At 43.5% G+C, this 19,460-nt stretch overlaps 2 protein-coding genes across 6 annotated transcripts in view; one reads left to right on the forward strand and one right to left on the reverse strand.

Annotated features, from left to right (window-relative positions):
- Positions 1 to 12,105, reverse strand: part of LOC309351465 (guanine nucleotide-binding protein G(t) subunit alpha-3) — a 249,761-nt gene extending 237,656 nt beyond the window's left edge. For 2 of the 4 annotated variants that reach the window (XR_014160849.1, XM_081879199.1), the window contains exon 1: positions 11,770 to 12,105. Coding sequence is in view for 2 of the 4 variants with exons in the window: in XM_081879199.1 (XP_081735325.1) it covers positions 11,770 to 11,983 (214 nt within the window). In the remaining 2 variants the exon portion in view is untranslated. Of the gene's footprint in view, positions 1 to 5,929; positions 5,980 to 11,769 lie in introns of all 4 variants that reach the window. The other 2 variants (XM_081879201.1, XM_081879203.1) reach the window with 2 other exon arrangements.
- Positions 12,106 to 13,254: 1,149 nt separating this feature from the next.
- Positions 13,255 to 19,460, forward strand: part of CD36 (CD36 molecule (CD36 blood group)) — a 72,163-nt gene continuing 65,957 nt past the window's right edge. Inside the window, exon 1 of one of the 2 annotated variants that reach the window (XM_081879171.1) lies at positions 13,255 to 13,395. The gene's annotated coding sequence lies outside the window, so the exon portion shown is untranslated. Of the gene's footprint in view, positions 13,396 to 17,134; positions 17,155 to 19,460 lie in introns of those variants that run through there. The other variant, XM_081879174.1, reaches the window with a different exon arrangement.

Here is a 19,460-nt window from a genome sequence, read left to right on the forward strand (position 1 = left end):
GTAGAGGGATCCTTTTTCCACATGTGGTGGTCCTGTAACGTAATCAGGGAATTCTGGGAAGTAATTTACAACGAATTAAGCAAAGATATTAAAAAAACACCTTCCCACAAAAGCCTGATACATTCCTTTTTGGAATGGTAACAACAGAAGTCCCTAAAAAACCAAAATTATTACTATATACCACGACTGCAGCTATAATCTTATTGGCACAAAGGTGGAGAATGATTACAGTACCCATTAAGGAAGAGTGGCAGTTTATACTGCTTGAATATGCTGAACTGGCAGGTATAGCAAATAGGATAAGAGAAAAAGATGATAAAGAATATAAGGAGAATTGGAAAATGTTTATTGACTATTTTAAGAACCAGTATAAAAATGTAAATAACGTAACAGGCCTTGAGTAAATCCAGCAGAATGGGAGTTAGTAGAATTTAACAGAGGAAGAAATTTGAAGATGACAAATTTGGAATATGCAATTTAGTAGAAAAGTAAAGAAACCAGGAAAAGGATGGAAGGGGAGTCACTAGGTATTTAGTTGTATGTTGTGACTGAAATGAAAGTTGAACAATTGGTGGATGAGAGAAGGGGATGTGGGAGGTGTGTGTTTTGTTCTGTATTAAAAATGCAAATTATATATATATAGAGAGAGAGAGAGAGAAAGAGAGAGAGAGAGAGAGATATGTTGTTGTTATACTCCAACTCACATGTCTAGTGGTCAGACATGTGGTCCATCAGTTTTCTATCACTGCTATAAATAAATCCAACTCAGCCTGGAGCTTTGAAGCTCTGCCCCCCTCTAATGTTTCCAGTACTACATGGGCCACCAACCTTCTAAACTTGGATTGCTGGCATGCTTTATATCAGATCCTGGTTATATGAGCAATATTACTCTAGACTGGGGTAGCCAATGTGGTCTTCTCCAAATGTTGTGAATCCCAGCTCCCACCAGCCCCAGTCAGCATGGTCAGTGTTGATTGAGGCTGATGGTAGTTTCAGTCCAACATCTGGAGAGTACTGCTCTGGATACATGCTTTGATCTAAGGCCACAGTATCTTACAGACCTCCTCCTTCGCCTAAGTTCTTCATTCTGGACTTGGTTCCATGCATATGCTAAGCCCATCAAGATGGAATGGGAGCCTATCCACTCAGTGTGTAGTGTCGATTGTCAGTGCCCAGGACAAGCCCCAACTGGTCTGGCCCAGAAGCCAGTGCACTGCCAGCCAAGGCTCACACAGTGGCCTCTTTGTCTGTGCTGGGTGCTCCAGTGGCACCCACTGTGCCTTCCTTCTCCCACATGGGGGCCTTGCCTGGGGGTTCTGTGGCAGCCCCAGTAAGAGGGAGCAACTGGGGCATGCAACACTGGGGCAGAGCCAGTGGGAGCTTCTCCTCCTCCACATGTTTAGCATGAGTCTGGAGGCAAAGTACCTGAATGGGGATAAGGCTGGTAGCACTTCACATAAAAATCAGACAGAATTTCTTGTCAAGATGGAGAAATAGTTGGGCTGCCTTCAGATTTGAGGGGAGCAGTGCATCCATTACTACAAAGTGAACCGAAAGGTTGATCAGGTTGATCAGCCGTTTGAGCCCCACCCCCAGGCCAAGTTAGAAACCACTGGTTCTGGTGTGATAACATGGCTGTGTTACCAACTCAGCGCAAAAGGGTTTACTCTTCATAAAGGTGTGTGTCAAAAAAAGTTCCCATGAATTAACCATAAAGCATTATATTTATTAGATCAGAATTTTCCGAGTGCTGAATGGGCATGGTTAACTTGAGCTTCTTCTGTTTTGTTTGCTTACTACAGCCAATATGTTGATAATGTTTTTGCAGAGTCCCTGCACTTTGACTTATATTAGGTGGTGAAAATAACATTTGTTCTATAAAGGCATGCAGGCTATTAATCTGAGGCAATTTCCTAACATTGTCATTACTTCCTATTTACATGCAAACCTCCCCAAAGAAGGGGAGGTCACCTTATTGACAAAGGTGGGGGGTGGCTTTGGCTGTCCAAATGATGGTGGGTGATGGCTTTTTTATGGAATATATTACTTTATGTTTTATCAGTTTTGGGTCATTCTCACAGGAAGTAGCTTGCCACGGAAAAGTATTCAGTCCACCTTCTTCCAGACATGCTTTTTTTTTTTGTAGTCAGTTTTTCTGTATGCTATTTTTCTGTATGCCCTGTATGGAACACAGAGCCAGTTCGCTCAAGAGGCATAGCAGTTTGCCTTGGGTGGCAGGATCCCATGGGGCAGTGCCCCCACAGGGAAACCCCACCCTGGCTGCTGCCAGAGTTTTATGGTATTGGTGGCAGTGGCAGCAGCTGCAGCTTCCAGCAAAATTTAACTGCTGCCACATGACCACAATATGTGAGGCTACAAAGGGGGGGGGGCACATTCACATTTCACCTCAGGCAGGAGACGGTGTGGGCCATCCCTGGTGGAACAGTATTCAGATGTATAAATCTTCATATACAACCTGAGCAGATTAGTCTAGAGGCACTTAAAAATACTGGTTTTTCACACCACACATTTACAGTTTCTCTCTATTGTTAGTGCTGGGAGAATTATTAATTCTGAAATGGGCTCAGAAAACCACCCCCCAAAGGGCTATTTTTCTTTTCCTGTACACAATAAAATTTGGAGCCTGTTGGTTTTTCTGGGTGTGTGTGGGTTAGAGTGGCTTCCTGTGACCAGACTGCAGATGCAAAGCATTAGAGCAGGGGTAGATAAGATGGTCTCAACATTAAAAACTAAGATCATGGCCACTGGTCCCATCACCTCCTGACAAATAGAAGGGGAAGAAATGGAGGCAGTGAGAGATTTTACTTTCTTGGGTTCCATGATCACTGCAGATGGTGACAGCAGTCACGAAATTAAAAGACGCCTGCTTCTTGGGAGAAAACCAGTGACAAACCTAGACAGCATCTTAAAAAGCAGAGACATCACCTTGCCGACAAAGGTCCATATAGTTAAAGCTATGGTTTTCCCAGTAGTGATGTATGGAAGTGAGAGCTGGACCATAAAGAAGGCTGATTGCCGAAGAATTGATTTTTTTGAATTATGAGTCCCATAGACTGCAAGACCTATCCATTCTGAAGGAAATCAGCCCTGAGTGCTCACTGGAAGGACAGATCCTGAAGCTGAGGCTCCAATACTTTGGCCACCTCATGAGAAGAGAAGACTCCCTGGAAAAGACCCTGTTGTTGGGAAAGATGGAGGGCACAAGGAGAATGGGATGACAGAGAACGAGATGGCTGGACAGTGTTCTCGAAGCTACCAGCCTGAGTTTGACCAAACTGCGGGAGGCAGTGGAAGACAAGAGTGCCTGGTGTGCTCTGGTCCATGGGGTCACAAAGAGTTGGACATGACTAAATGACTAAACAACAACAAAGATAATATGGTGCCAGATGTCATGGACTTCAACTCTCATCAGCCTCAGCAAGCATGGCCAACGTTCAGGAATGATGGGAGATGTAGTCACAACATTGGATGGTCTCTGCATACGTGGATTTCCAGGAGACATTGTGCTTGATGTCCTCATAAAACCTTTGCAAGCGTTAGTGTTAAATTAAATTATAAAATTATAAAATATATTCTCTGCTGCTCTAGGAAGAGATGCAAATGGGGACACTCACCCGCATCTGCAATAATCATATCGACTTACCTTTCACAATTATTGGAAGGCAGGGATTGCTAGTGTGGTGGCGCAAGTGCACCCACGGAGTCCTTCACTGGCATTTGCCTGGTCCCCTCCCCTGCTGAAATGTGGCTTTTTTAAAAAAAGGTATGCTGTGGGGGGGGGGGGGCTTGAAGGATAGTCAGTGGTGATGTGGCAACACTGGCCTCTGTCCCTCTTTCCCTCCCTCCTCTGATGCCCTCTTGCCTCCCCAAGGCTTGCACGGCTGTTTCTTGTAGCAGCCCTGGCTATAAGCTCTGCAGGTGAAGGAAAGGAACCTCTCTTTGGGGTGGGGTGGGGGCAGCTCAGAGACCAGGGACGGCGGCAGCAGTTGCCCAGAGGACTCCCGAGGAGATAGGAGAGGAGAGGAGAGGAGAGGAGGCTGAGGGAACACTCCACAAGGGAGGGTGTTCGAAAAAGGGTGAGAGGCTACTAGGCAGGCAAGGAGTGACATAGCTGGGCTCCTGAGCCCCACAGGGGTGACCCAGAAAGAATGCAGTTGGTCAAGGGAACCATGGATGCAAAAAAGTTGAAAACATCTGGACTAGGCTTTGGAGTGTGCCTGGCTGCAGTCTCTGTGTTTCTGGTGCCCATAATAGTCTGTCCCATTGCAAACATACCCACTGTTCCCAAAAGCTTGGTAGCCCTTGCTGTAAGGAATACAACTCCCATCATCCCTAACATGACCAGTGGTCAGGGATGATGGGAGTTGTAGTCCAAAAACATCTGGCGGGCCAAGTTTGCCTATGCCTGAACTAGATCATGCATGTAATGTGGTTTGAACTCTTGGAATTGTTATTGATCTTTCCTCTGCAGAGGTTTCTAGGAATTGCTCCACACTTCAGCAACCCAGCGAAGAGCTTAGCCTTTGTTAATATGTGTCTGTCCTCCCTTTCCTCAGGGCAGAATGGGAACCATATTTAAGCAGAATCTTCTCTGTGGCTCTAAGACATAAGGAGACTCCTCCTAAAAACCTGCAGGTAGGCAGAAGGTTAATGAGACTTCCCAGAATGTGATAATGTTTCATGGGGAAGATGGGAGTTGTAGGTCAATGACATTATCTTTATTGTGTTGAGTTTCTGCACACCATTGTTGTAATGAAGTGGCATATAAACTGTTGAAATGAATAAATGAATAACATCTGGAGGACTCACAGTTTTCCCTACCTTGATTGTGGCCCTACAAGCTATGCTATACCAGCTCTGATACATCACAATCTGCACTTCTACTCAGAGGTAAGTCCTATAGTATCAAGCAGGATTTACTTTCAAGCAAGTGTAAGCTGCAAAGTCTTGCATTTCATAGTATACATTTTTAAAAGTGTGCACCTAAAGTGGTGATATGCAAAAGAGGAGACCTTTAGTAGTTGAGTAAAATGAAAAAGGGCAGAAAATGCAGCTTGTTCTGGTGTCCTCTTTTGCATCTCACCACCTTATGTGCACCTAGAAGAGGGATAGCCAATGGGGTGTTGTCCAGACGTTGTTAGGGATGTTGGTAGTTAAAATCTATCAGCATATGAAGGGCACCATGTTGGCTATTTCAGACCTAAAAATATAATATGTAACTGAAACACGCATGTTGGAAGCACATGCCAGGTTACTGTTTATTCATATACATAATATAGCTCATGTATTATTTAAGTACGCTCAACACAGATCCAAAATCCACTATAATATGTTGTCAACTGTACACAGAGATCCGAAATCAGCTGTAGAGTGCTGTCAAGTGTGGGTGGGTGTGTACACACAGAGAGAGAGAGAGAGAGAGAGAGAGAGAGAGAGAGAGAGTCCCTGCTATTTTTCTAGAAAAAAGGGTGCTGGAATTCACCATGAATACCTGTATACCTGAAGGAGCGTCTCCACCCCCATTGTTCAGCCCGGACACTAAGGTCCAGCGCTGAGGGGCTTCTGGCAGTTCCCTCAGTGCAAGAAGTGAAGACACAGGAAACCAGGCAGAGGGCCTTCTGGGTAATGGCGCCCACCCTGTGGAATGCCCTCCCATCAGGTGTCAAGGAAATAAACAACTATCTGACTTTTAGAAGACATTTGAAGGCAACCCTGGTTAGGGAAGCTTTTAATATCTATTGTATTTTAATATTTTGTTGGAAGCCACCCAGAGTGGCTGGGGAAACCCAGCCAGATGTGTGGGATATAACTATTATTATTATTATTATTATTATTATTATTATTATTATTATTACTACTACTACTACTACTACCTCCTTTGTTCTCTTACAATGACAACGGCACCTACCTGAGAGGGGCCGGAACTGAGTTCCAGTGAGTTCTGGTTGAAAAAAAGCCCTGCATACAGTACACACACACACACACACAGCGAGAGCGAGAGATACAGACCTAAATTTGCTGCCACATAATGAAAGCCCATACATCAATATCCCCTTTAAACAGATTTCATACATATGTATCTATGGTCTCATGGCAAAAATCCATCTTCTGCCTGCCTAACATCAGAAGAGAACCAGCCCCCAATCCAGTTCATAATAATCCACCATCCATGTACATAACAGTAATATTTTTGATAATAAAGCACAGTGGAAGAAAGATGAGTGCATAAAATACACAGGGACTTGGGATCCCATCGTGTTATCATACCAACTACAATAAAGTAGGGATGGCCCTACTATTAGGCTGCGTGAGGCAGCTGCCTCAGGCACCCAAATCTGGGTGTCATGGAAGGCCAGCAGATAGACAGTTGTTTCATTTATTTTTGTTGTATGTTTTACTGCTGGGGAGGGGGAGACGCACTGGGGTGTTGATAGTGCTTGGTCTTGAGAACCAGAAGCAGCTCACTGAGTGCGGTGGAACAGCTGCACTAGTTTCCCATGAGCTGGGCTGGTGTTGCTTACTGGGTGGGAGAGGTGGAGGGGCCACGTGGTGTGGAGGTTGGTGTAGCACCTTGGAAAAATGGGGGGGGGCAGTATCCGCAAGGCTTCAAAATGTGCTTATAATGCACATATAAAGATTAATATTTCCCACTCTCTCAAACCATGTCCTAGTTTAAGAGTACAAACCCAGCTATGGCAGCTGGTGTCCAATGGGGTAGGTAGAGTGTAAGGCAGGAGGTCAACAGCAGGTGGAGCCAGAGTGAGTGGCAGTTATGTGACATGATTTTTCATGACTATTTAGTCCTAGAGTTACTTGTGCATAGCTGGAAGGGGGGGGGTCTCATAATCATTAGAGAAAGGGAGTTTATACAAAAAGCAACCCAAACCATTACTTTGGGTTTTCAGATCATAGAATCATAGAATCATAGAGTTGGAAGAGACCACAAGGGCCATTGAGTCCAACCCCCTGCCAAGCAGGAAACACCATCAGAGCACTCCTGACATATGGTTGTCAAGCCTCTGCTTAAAGACCTCCAAAGAAGGAGACTCCACCACACTCCTTGGCAGCAAATTCCACTGTCAAACAGCTCTTACTGTCAGGAAGTTCTTCCTAATGTTTAGGTGGAATCTTCTTTCTTGTAGTTTGAAACCATTGCTCCGTGTCCGCTTCTCTGGAGCAGCAGAAAACAACCTTTCTCCCTCCTCTATGTGACATCCTTTTATATATTTGAACATGGCTATCATATCACCCCTTAACCTCCTCTTCTCCAGGCTAAACATGCCCAGCTCCCTTAGCCGTTCCTCATAAGGCATTGTTTCCAGGCCTTTGACCATTTTGGTTGCCCTCCTCTGGACACGTTCCAGTTTGTCAGTGTCCTTCTTGAACTGTGGTGCCCAGAACTGGACACAGTACTCCAGGTGAGGTCTGACCAGAGCAGAATACAGTGGCACTATTACTTCCCTTGATCTAGATGCTATACTCCTATTGATGCAGCCCAGAGTTGCATTGGATTTTTTAGCTGCCGCGTCACACTGTTCGCTCATGTCAAGTTTGTGGTCAACCAAGACTCCTAGATCCTTTACACATGTACTGCTCTCAAGCCAGGTGTCACCCATCTTGTATTTGTGCCTCTAATTTTTTTTGCCCAAGTGCAATACTTTACATTTCTCCCTGTTAAAATTCATCTTGTTTGTTTTGGCCCAGTTCTCTAATCTGTCAAGGTTGTTTTGAAGTGTGATCCTGTCCTCTGGGGTGTTAGCCACCCCTCCCAGTTTGGTGTCATCTGCAAATTTGATCAGGATGCCCTTGAGTCCATCATCCAAGTCGTTGAGAAAGATGTTGAATAAGACCGGGCCCAAGACAGAACCCTGTGGCACCCCACTAGTCACTCTTCTCCAGGATGAAGAGGAACCATTGATGAGCACCCTTTGGGTTTGGTCAGTCAGCCAGTTACAAATCCACTGAGTGGTAGCATAGTCAAGTCCGCATTTTACCAGCTTCATTACAAGAATATCATGGGGCACCTTGTCAAATGCCTTGCTGAAATCAAGGTAGGCTACATCCACTGCGTTCCCTTCATCTACCAGGCTTGTAATTCTGTCAAAAAACGAGATCAGGTTAGTCTGACATGACTTATTTTTCAGAAATCCATGCTGACTATTGGTGATCACAGCATTCCTTTCTAGGTGCTCACAGACTGTTTGTTTAATGATCTGCTCCAGAATCTTCCCTGGTATTGATGTCAGACTGACTGGGCGGTCATTATTTGGGTGCTCTCTTTTCCCCTTTTTGAAAATAGGGACAACATTTGCCCTCCTCCAGTCTGCCGGGACTTTGCCTGTTCTCCAGGAATTCTCAAAGATGACTGCCAGTGGTTCTGAGATCACATCTGCCAGTTCTTTTAATACTCTTGGATGCAGTTCATCTGGCCCTGGAGACTTGAATACATCTAAACTAGCCACGTATTCTTGTACTATCTCCTTAGTTATTCTGGGCTGTGTTTCCTCTGCTGGATCATTTGCTCCAAATTCTTCAGGTCGGGCATTGTTTTCTTTATCGGAGAAGACTGAGGCAAAGAAGGCATTGAGGAGTTCAGCCCTTTCTGTGTCCCCTGTTTGCATTTCACCATCTTCTCCTCTGAGTGACCCCACTGTTTCTTTGTTCTTCCTTTTGCTACGAACATACCCATCAAAGCCTTTTTTGTTGCTTTTAACCTCTCTAGCAAGCCTGAGTTCATTCTGTGCTTTAGCTTTTCTGACTTTGTGTCTACACGTGCTGGCTATTTGTTTGAATTCCTCTTTGGTGGTTTCCCCCCTTTTCCATTTTTTGTACACATCCTTTTTTAATCTTAACTCAGTTAAAAGTTCTTTAGATAGCCACCCTGGCTTCTTTAGGCACCTTCCATGTTTCCGTCTCATTGGTATTGCCTGAAGTTGTGCTTTTACTATCTCCCTCTTAACAAACTCCCAGCCATCATGAACTCCCTTTCCTTTTAGTATTACTGTCCATGGGATCTCACCCAGCACTTCCCTAAGTTTTATGAAGTCGGCTTTCTTAAAGTCAAGAAATTGAGTCCTAGTATGCTTGGCTGCTCCTTTCCGCTGTATAGTAAACTTCAGAAGAGCATGATCACTCGCGCCTAATGATCCTTCCACTTCTACCCCACTAACCAGGTCATCAACATTGGTTAGGACCAGATCTAAAATGGCTGTTCCTCTTGTTGCTTCTCCCACTTTCTGGACAATGAAGTTGTCTGCAAGGCCAGTGAGGAATCTGTTTGACCTTATGCTCTTGGCTGAGTTTGACATCCAACAAATATCCGGGTAATTGAAGTCCCCCATTACTACTATCTCCCTTCCTTTTGCATGCTTGGCCATCTGTTCCAGGAAGTCATCATCTATGTCCTCCGTTTGGCTTGGGGATCTATAGTAAACTCCCACAATGAGGTCACTGTTATTCTTCTCTCCCTTAATTTTGACCCAAATGCTCTCACTTTGGCTTTGAGGTTCTAAATCTTGGATCTCTTCACAGGTATACACATCCCTGACATATAACGCCACTCCTCCTCCTTTCTTGTCTGGTCTGTTTCTCTGAAATAGATTGTATCCCTCCATTATTACATTCCAATCATGGGACTTATCCCACCAGGTTTCAGTGATGCCTATTATGTCATATTTAGTTTGCTGTACCAAGAGCTCAAGCTCATCTTGTTTCCCATGCTTTGCGCATTAGTGTACAGACATTGAAGTCCATTAATCATGCAATGCCCTTCTGCAGTTTGGCTCAAGCAATAAATTAACTAAGGAAGAAGATGCATAAAAGCAATAATGTTAATACAGAGGCCATGCCTGTGGCAACTAATGATGAAGGAAAGTTGCTGAATGCATCAGGTTTGTGACTCCAGTGTAATGCTTTAGAAAAAAAGCTGAGTTTGTGCCATTTTAGTTTCCAGAAAATTTGCTGCGTCAGTTTCTTGCAGCAAAACCAGCAACATATCTCATGACACTTTGAAAGCAAACCCATCCACTAGAGCATAAGGTTTGTGGAGAACAGTTTGATGGAGAGTGGACTGTATCTGATACATCCATTGAAGAGGACACAGGAGCTTATGCCACAACAAATACGTTTTTATAAAGATCCAGGCTTTTGGCCTATCATAATAATTTAATAATAATAATTTATTATTTATACCCTGCCCATCTGGCTGGGTTTCCCTAGCCACTCTGGGGGGCTTCCAACAGAATGTTGTATTTTAATATTCTATTAAAAAATCTATTAAACATTAAAAGCTTCCCTAAAAACAGAACAGAGTCTATCCATAAAAATATTGTTCTATATGTGGTCCTGACTTTTGAAGAAATGTAGAAGCTTGAAAAATCAATGTCAAAACATGGTAGTGGGCAAAAGAGAAAAGAGACCAAGAGACCAGGTTGCTTGGAGTGTCAAATGAGGGCTGCACTGTTGTCTACACCTGAAATGAATTATAAACAACTTAGTATCGTGGCAAAAAGAATGAAGGATACTGTTATTGGGGGGGGGAGAGTTGAGACCCTTCTAACCCCTGGACCCAGCAAGTGTTAAAATATAAGATAGGCTGGCTTCCTGTGCTGAGGTGATTGCCTGGGTGACAGGCCACTAAGAGAACAAAAGCTCAGTGGAAGACAGCAAATGGGTGGGTCTCCCCCTCCCTGAACAGACAACGCCAGAGTTGGAAGTGGAGTTTTGCAGGAATGGGACCGAGTAGCAAGTTGGAAAGCCAGAGAGGCAGAACAATGGTTTATTTCTGTGGCTATGTGAAAACAAGACATTTTTGGGGTGTTGAGGCTGTGAAGCCCTCCATCATAGGCTCAGGTTGTATATATGTGTAAAGAAACCATGTATCATAAAGGCACCACAGCCTCCACTGCCCCTCATTCCAAAATATTCATTTGAATGCAAAGCAGCGTAGAAATGTAATAAATCAAATCCATTCTATCAAATCAAAAGGAAACACGAGTCCTGGGAAAGCGCCTGGAACCCCTGGAATATCACACCGCTTGGAGGGTGGCGTGGCGTGCGACAGTATTCCTTAACTGTGGGAGAAAATACACTGTGTAAACTAGGTACTAAACTCCTTCGGGAGGAAGGACAGGATATAAATTGCATAAACAAATACATTCATAAATAGACTTCCTGCACATGAAAAGAACACAGAACATAAAACTTGCTACTGCCAGTGGGAGGAATTACAGCAATCATTGTCACAGGTAGGGATGGGAGATTGGTTTGATTCAGTCCAGATTTAAAGGAAAACCTGCTTCTTTTGTACTAACTGATACACAGGAAACTTTCAAAATTCATGTTTGTCTGAATTTTGCAATACAGTTTTCCTGTCAAGTAATGCGTGTGAATGGTGTGAATAAAGTAAATTGTGTAAAGAAATGCTAACATTAGTGAAAATAGCCTGCAAAAATGCATTATATTTGGGGGAGGAAACTTTGCAAAAACATTTATGCAGTATTAGGAGAAGTGGCACATAGAAATATATATTTTTGTAGAATTAGCAAAAATGTTGATGAATTTTCAAGATTTTTTTTTGCTAACTGATGTGAAAATGTGGAGAACGGAACTTAAGAGTGGAAAATAAGAAACTGAAAGAAACTGAAATGAATAAATTTGCCCATCCCTAGTCATAGTGAGGTTTGAAAACCAAATATTAACCGAGGCTACAAGTTGAAAAGAAATATTGGAAAGACTGTTGGATATTACCTTGTATCTTGCTACCAGGGCCTCCAGTGACAGTGCTGGCTCCAGAAGTACCCATAGCTGTCAACTTTTCCCTTTTCTTGCGAGGAATCCTATTCTGAATAAGGGAATTTCCCTTAAAAAAAGGGAAGCTATGGAAGGACCCAGGATGCAAACCTGGTCCTTCAAAGGGAGTGCAGCTCCCCCAAGGTAGGCAGTTGACCACCATCTCGGACATGGGAGCTACTCACCTCCAGTGCCTCCGTCTTGCCAGGATTCAAGCTCAGCTTGTTTCTCCTCATCCATCTCACCACTGTGGCCAGGCCCTGATCCAAGGACTGCACAGCCTCTCCTGATTCAAATGTTATGGAGAGACAGAGCTGAGTGTCATCAGCCGATTGAGAGCACCTTGTCCCCAGCCTCCAAATGACCACTCCCAGCAGGACTCATGAGATTATCTGCGTGTAATTTGATCATGGTATGTGTGTGTGCAGGGGCGCCAACTTGAATAAAATATGGGGGGGGGCAGGCAAGCCCCACCCCACACAATCACATGACCTGATGCAGACACACCATTTGGATGGCAGTGCCCATCAACTTGCCCCCCTCAAATATTTTATGGGGGGTGGGGCTGAAGGGACCTTAGCGTCTAGGAGTTGGCTCCTATATGTGTAAGAGAGAGAGAGTGGAAAGGGGCAGGTTACAAATTTGTATTGGGAATGAGAAAAATGGTCCCTGGTCTCTGCTCTACAGGTACCAGCAGCTTCTCTGACAAAATGCAGGGACCACAGCATTGTACTTTGAGATGATGGGAGGCAGAGGTTTTTTGTGTGCAACGGTGCTCACCAGTACAGATTACTGCCTCCTCTTATTTTGCCGCCCAGGTAGCCATTTTGTGCACTGCACTTTTATTAAGATATGAGTATCAGCACTTCATTTTTTTTTTCTAACCAGAAAAAGTTTCATATATGGGGTTAGATTTCTGAGGAGTCATTCACTTTCTCACTCTCTCACACACAAATCATCACTTGATACTGAAGTCACCAAGTGACTAACAGGCACAAGAGAATCAGGTTTAAGAGTTACACAGAGGGGGAAGTTGCACTCAGCGTGGGTTGGTCTGTTTTTCTCCAGGATTTGGAAACTCCGCCTGGTGAAATTCTACTTCCTATGGCACTTGGGGGGTCTGGACCTGCCCACCCTATATTTAGCTAACCATGCTCTACTGCAAGTGTGGGGAAACTTGGGCCCTCCCATCATCCCAGACCATTGGGGCATGCTTGCATCTGCTTTGCTGGTTTAGGCTGTAATCCTAACCATGTCTACTCAGGCAAAACTTTTATTAAATTCAATGGGGCTTACTCCCAGTTAAGCAGGATTAGGACTGCAGCCTTAAACATTTCCCTGTAAGCAGAAAAAAACAGAGAAGCCAGCTGATGTGCTCAAGTTGTTGCAGAGTTTGATCTTTCTGTAGATTTCTTGGAAGTGCAGCTGAGTAAAGCTTGATTAGCATTTGACCCAGATGGAGGAGGTTAAGTACTTGAGAAACAAACTTTTAGGACACAGCTAACTTCCCTACTAGGCGAGCTGTAACTCTGGTGATTGAAAGAGTGATATGTGTATTTCATGTCCTGCTAGGCCTGAAGTAAGGTAGGTACTTACTGTGATGCAAGGTCTGGAAAAGTACATCTCTCCACATAGAGGGGAAATGGCATTTTAGGAAAATAACAGCTATTAATAATATATTAAGACAAGCATTGGTTGGTGTATGATTTTGAGATTTATTATTAAGTAGGCCAAAGTAATTGATTTATCTCTATGAATGCTTATGCTTTAATAAATCTCTGTTAAAAGTAAAGCTTAGCAAGAGTGGTTTATTCAAAACTTCATGCTATTTTTGAGCAGTAACATCTGGCAAACTGTTTGGTGAACGTTTTCCAGGAGGCTTCTGTGACACTTTTTTCTTCTTAGTAGATGTTGCCATTGGCTTAAGAACAGTATAGTTTTGGGTCCCCTCCCCACTTTCCCCTAAGTTTTGTTCTGTTTTTGCTGTGCTTGTGTGGGTATCTTGCCCACATCTTGTTTCCATAATACAATTTCATAGTATTGTCTGGACACAGTGGTGGTTGACACACACACACAGACACGTCAGAAATCTTGGGGAGAGTTCATCAAAGAGGCAGTTGTTTGTTCTCAAATTTTACTGGAAAAAATCTGTCTTGAGTAACTTTTGCTTTTTATCTAGTTAAAAGACAAAGTGGCTGGAGAGAAATTTCACAAGCTCTTTTATTTTTAGATGTGCATCTGAGATAAATTCCAAGGGTTCCAAGTAGACCTCTTTAAGTTAATTGGCATAAATTAGTAATGTGTATTAATTCCAGTGGGTCTACTCTCGGTAGAATTTATGAGGCTACAACCCTGTGTGTGTGCCGCAAAGTAACTGATAATTGTCTATAGGCCTGCATAAAGTAACAAGGTTAAATATCACTAAATGTTAGTTTTCATGAGCTTATCAAATGAGGTATAGGGATTAGAGTGGTCAACTTGCCACTAGATGTGGGGGATAAATCTGATTCCGTTTGCCTTTTAATGTGAACCTACCAAATTCATGCTTCTGAAACAATAAGTGACCTGAAATGCAACAATAAGTTCCCTGACCCCAAAGTGTGTATGAAAACAGTGCAGTGTTGTATAGTGATTAGAGTGTCAGACTAGTACCTGGGAGAACGGGGTTCACATCCCCACTCAGCCATGAAGCTCACTCTCAGCCTAACCTACCTCACACGGTTGTTGGAAAGATATAAGTGCAAAAAAACCCCCTAAGTAATAAATCGAAATGTGTACTAGGGGAAAATGTGAAAGGGGTTTGTAAAAATGGATTACCTTAGGAGAAATTGCTAGGCAAAAGTACTAGGCAAAAGGGCATTTAAAAATGTGCCCTTTATGAGTAAAGGACAGTTTCATGCACCCCCCTTTATGAGTAAAGGACACAGTTTCATTCACCCACCTCAAACTAAAGCGGAAATGTTAATGACAGGACATAGAATTGGAAAAAGGAGAAAATGAAATGGACTTATCGATACAGCCCTCATTACCTTTCCTTTAGAAAAGTTTCTTTGGAGAGGGAACAACTGAGACCGGAGAAGTTGCAGAGGTGCATAAATAAAATATTGAATAATACTGAATATTGAATAAAATATTATGGGTGGGAGCAGGCCTGGCTCCCTCAAATATTTTATTGGGGGCTGAAGGGACCTTAGCTCCTATGAGAAGTTGTAATGAGGGTGTAACACCTCCTCACCTGCTCTTTCTTTATTCCATTAGCAAATTGATATTAAGCTTGAGAACATTCTAAATGTAACCCCCCCCCCCCATCATGAAGACTGAGGTTGGGCAGGGAGAGAAAAGCCCTGGGACTCTTTGATATGTACATTTGCAGACAGTTTGCCCCTTAGAGACTGCTTCTAAGTCCCTTTATCAAAATCTGCAAAGTTATCAGGGGAGTGTTAAGCTCTCAAATAAGCAGAAATACCATGTGCAACAGCTGTGTCTCTTGAACATCATGTGGTGGGAAGGGAGAGAAAAAATGTTTGCTGAATACCTTTTCCTGGTTTTTCTTTTCTTGATCAGCACATGAGCTGTGTCACGGATGGGAGGAAAACCGCTCCATAAATGCAAGAAACTTATTAAAAGGCTTATGCAATATACTTCTGGTACAGTGGACTTCCTGAGAACGGTGCCTGTCGATATGATTTAACGATTATCTGCCTGAGACTTTCCAGTAGTTATTTTGGTCGTGCCTCTTCCCTAACCGGGCCACTAGTTACAGAAAGGGGTAAGAAAATGCAAGATGTAACTAGGAGAGCAAGAGGAACAAAACAGAAGGTTTTTGAAGCTGCAATGGTAAACAAAAAAGAGGAATTAAGATGCAATTCAAGCTTTGATTTATGAGCCTGAGTCATCCTTAATCTTGCTTGTCATGTGCTTCTCCTGTTAACATTCAGTGAACTCTAGTGAACTTCCAGTCTAAGGAATTGGAACTTTGTCCCCATTTCTGCAGATGTACAGGTCTTCGTGGATTTCACGGACGCTTACAGGGGGATTGGACAAATTCAGGGAGAGAGCTCTATCAAAGGCTATTAGATTTTTTTTTTATGGTGTGAAGGGAGTGTTCATATTCTCTTAATTTCACTTTAGACAAAATTTGGCAATTCCACTGTTGGGGAGAACCTTTGAACTCAAATCGTATAGCTCAGCTTTGAACGCTGTTGTACCCATTAACACAAAGCAAGATTGGGAGCATAATATCCAGTGCTATTTTTCTAGAAAAAGAGGTGCCGGAACTCACTGTGAACCCCTCCCTTGTTCTCTTAGAATGGCAATGGTGCCCACCTGAGAGGGGACAGAATTGAGTTCTGTCGAGTTCTGTCTGGGGAAAAAAAGCTCTGATAATAACTGTAGGTGAAGTGATCTGGGAAGGGTTAAGACTCCTGTGGTGAACCTAGGTGTCCCTCCTCGTCATGTTTATTTGGATGGGGAAACTCTGGTCCTTAGATGGTTGGCCTGTGTGAGAACCCTGAATGTCCAGAGCATTTCTTTATTAACCCACAAGGTCAGGAGGGATGGAACATCATTGTGAAACTTGGCATTTGTAGGCAATGTAAGTTGGGGGGTTTTCTTTGCATGCTTGGGCAATGCTTGTAGTTGACACTAGCATATTTTTGGGTGCAAGAGCAGCAGATGTGATGTTGTGGTCAAAGATAAGGAAAAGCAAAGCACTTTTGATATGCTTAGGTGACTGAACATGTGCATGGGAGAACTCTGTTGAGAGGCCAGTGGGTGTGAAAGATGAACGCCGCCTATGAAGTGGCTTTAAAGGAGCCAGGGCTGTGCAGCCACACCTTTGGAAAACACATCACAAGGTGGGAAGGTGGGAAATGATGTGTATGGTTTGAGCTCTCTGAGGCTCTAGTGCAAATAAAATGAGTTTCTGTGGGCAGGAAGGAGGCCAGCTTATGTGGGAGTTCATGCCGTTTGAGTCAGGCAAGCTCTCCTCCAGCCAGCTGCAAAACATTAGCTTCTTGTTAAATGACAGGCCAGGCAAATGCCTTCACTTCTGGTTTGGGGGGAAAAATGATAATGAGGCATTGGGAGTGCAGTGGAAGAGACACGTGGCCTTACTAACTGTAAAAACCTCTTCAGTTTTCAAGTTTTGCTTTCCCCCTCAAGAAGCAGCCTTGAAAGACGTCACTCTCTTGCAGCAGAATGTGCACATTTTGCATGGGTGTGTGTGTGTGGAGAGAATGAATGGCCTTCATTCGGGAATGGAAAGGCAAAACTCTTTTTTCAAAAGCAGACTGCTGTTTCCTTGCTGAATGACAAGAGGTGGTGGATCCAGAAGGCAGTGCTGTGAGTCAAACTAAATATGACTTCAAGTGCCATTTTATATTGTAATTTTATGGTGTGATTCATGCTGAGATCTATGGATGGAGGGTGGTATAAAATTTTAATAAAATAAAATGAATAAAATTTTAAACAGCATCTGCAAGACTAGCTAAATCAAGTTCTCTGGGTTTTTTAAACAGCCAGGGGGCTGGGAACAAGGTGTAAAAGGGGGAAATCAGCACTTCCTGTTTCCCCGTGCTTTCTAGGTACAGTTCTGAGTGCTTTTCAGTTTGCCCCACTGCTTTCCCCAGGAAAATCCACTGTTTACCACTGAGTTGGAATAAACATGAATCTGCAGAAATACAATTGCCCACTTTTTAAACTCAACAGCAGTTTGAAGTACAGAAAGCCAGCAAAGCTTTTCCTGGCTTGGGCTTCAAGAAACCAGACTCCTGCAGCCTCTCTGGTAGGATGTTGTTGGACCTCAGTTCCTGTCAGCTCCAGGCAGAATGGCCAACAGTAGGAACCGCAGTTCCAAATGTCTGGGGAGCTGCTGTACTCTGTGGGGTTATGGGCTGAAGACGTAGGGGTGGAACTAGTAAATTGGTACGCCTCTGCTCAGATGCATCTCTTCTTCTTTGGCGGTCACTCGTAGCTGAATAAGATTTGTCTTCCATAAATATGGTTTTAAAAGTGAGTCCGTAAGTGACTGTGGAGGCCAATTCTGGATCCACATGTCCTTCCACAGTGGGGACATGGGTTTCTGGGCAGGAGTTGATCATGGAAAGGTTTTGCCAAACGTGCCTTCCTCTTAGTTCGTTTTTCCCTTTCGTCCTGAGTTCGAGTGTCTTCAAAACCCATGACACCTTTGGTAAAGGCTGTTTTCCAATTGGAGCACTCGCAGATCAGGGTTTCCCAGTTGACAGTGTTTATACTACATTTTTTTAGATTTGCCTTGAGAGAGTCTTTAAACTTCTTTTGTTGACCATCAGCATTACGCTTTCCATTTTTAAGTTTGGAATAGAGTAGTTGCTTTGGAAGACAATAATCTGGCATCCACACAATATATGACCAGTTCAACGAAGTTGATGTTGAGGAATCATTGGTGATCTTTGCTTCTTCCAGTATACTGGCATTAGTTTGCCTGTCTTCCCAGGTGATGTGTAAAACTTTTCGGAGACACTGTTGATGGAATCTTTCATGGAGTTGGAGATGGTGTTTATAAGTGGTCCACGTTTCACAAGCATACAGTAAGGTTGCATCTACCGCTAGCTAGCAAAAGTGGTTGTGGATGAAGTCCTTTGATGGGAGATCTGTGACTGACAGCAGGCACATGGCTCAAATGTTAAACACAGTGCTTTTCTTCTAGAAAAAGAGGTGCTGGTACTGCGTACCCCTGAGGACCCCCTCAAAAAAGCAGTGGTTAAACCCTACTTATTTCACTGTGTTTGTTTCTGTTTTCCCTATTCAAAAGGACTCTGTCTCTACCAAACAAAATCCCTCCCCCCATTCTTTCAGTCTAGATTTCTTCTGCTAGGGCTTCCATTCTCTCCTTTGGATGCAATCCAAGATGCTGCAGGACTTTTACTGACCATATTCTAAGGCCTGCTAAATGAGCATATTCGATTTCTGTATAATTTAAAGATTTATTGGAACAAACAACCAAGCCTTAAAATGCTACCCAGCTGTTGCCAATGAGGACTCTCTCTCAGGCGTCTAAACTGCATGGTGTTCTGCATGGATAAGTGCTGGATAAGGTTTCCAAACTTGTGTACAGGTTAACTTATAAAATTCTTGTGCTGAAATGCCTTTCTCTCTGCGTGTAGGCATTAATATCAAACCTTTATATAAAACATAATGGCTGCTCAAGTGGGGACCCATCCTACTGGGGAGAAAGGGGGCAGGCTTCTGGTTTTCCCCAATTCTGTTGGAGCCACTGCAACAGGCCAGGTAGGCACTGACAGTGCACCCTCTTGTGCTTGGGGTGGACTTCTCCTGCACTGGACTGCAAGACTTGTTTCTGGTCTGTCGTCTTATCCCCGTTCTGAGTGCCACCATTTTCTTCATTGGTAGTTTGGGGCCACAAGGATATCGTTAGGGATGGCAGGGAAGTCGATTCAGTTCTCCTTTAAAGATTAGCCTACCTAATTCACATTTTCTGAAACAATATGCTAACTGAAACGCAGCCATTCTTTGACATTCGCTCTTCCTCTGCAAAAGTGCAAGCCAAGCCAAGTGTGCAAAAAATGCATTTATTAGTGAGAATAACATACTGTTGAATCCAACCCAGTGTCTGAGTGGTGCAAGATTCTAGCAGTTCCAGGTGCTTA

This window comes from Podarcis erhardii (genome assembly GCF_964252035.2).
Source record: "Podarcis erhardii genome assembly, chromosome: 10".
NCBI classification, from domain to species: Eukaryota; Metazoa; Chordata; class Lepidosauria; order Squamata; family Lacertidae; genus Podarcis; species Podarcis erhardii.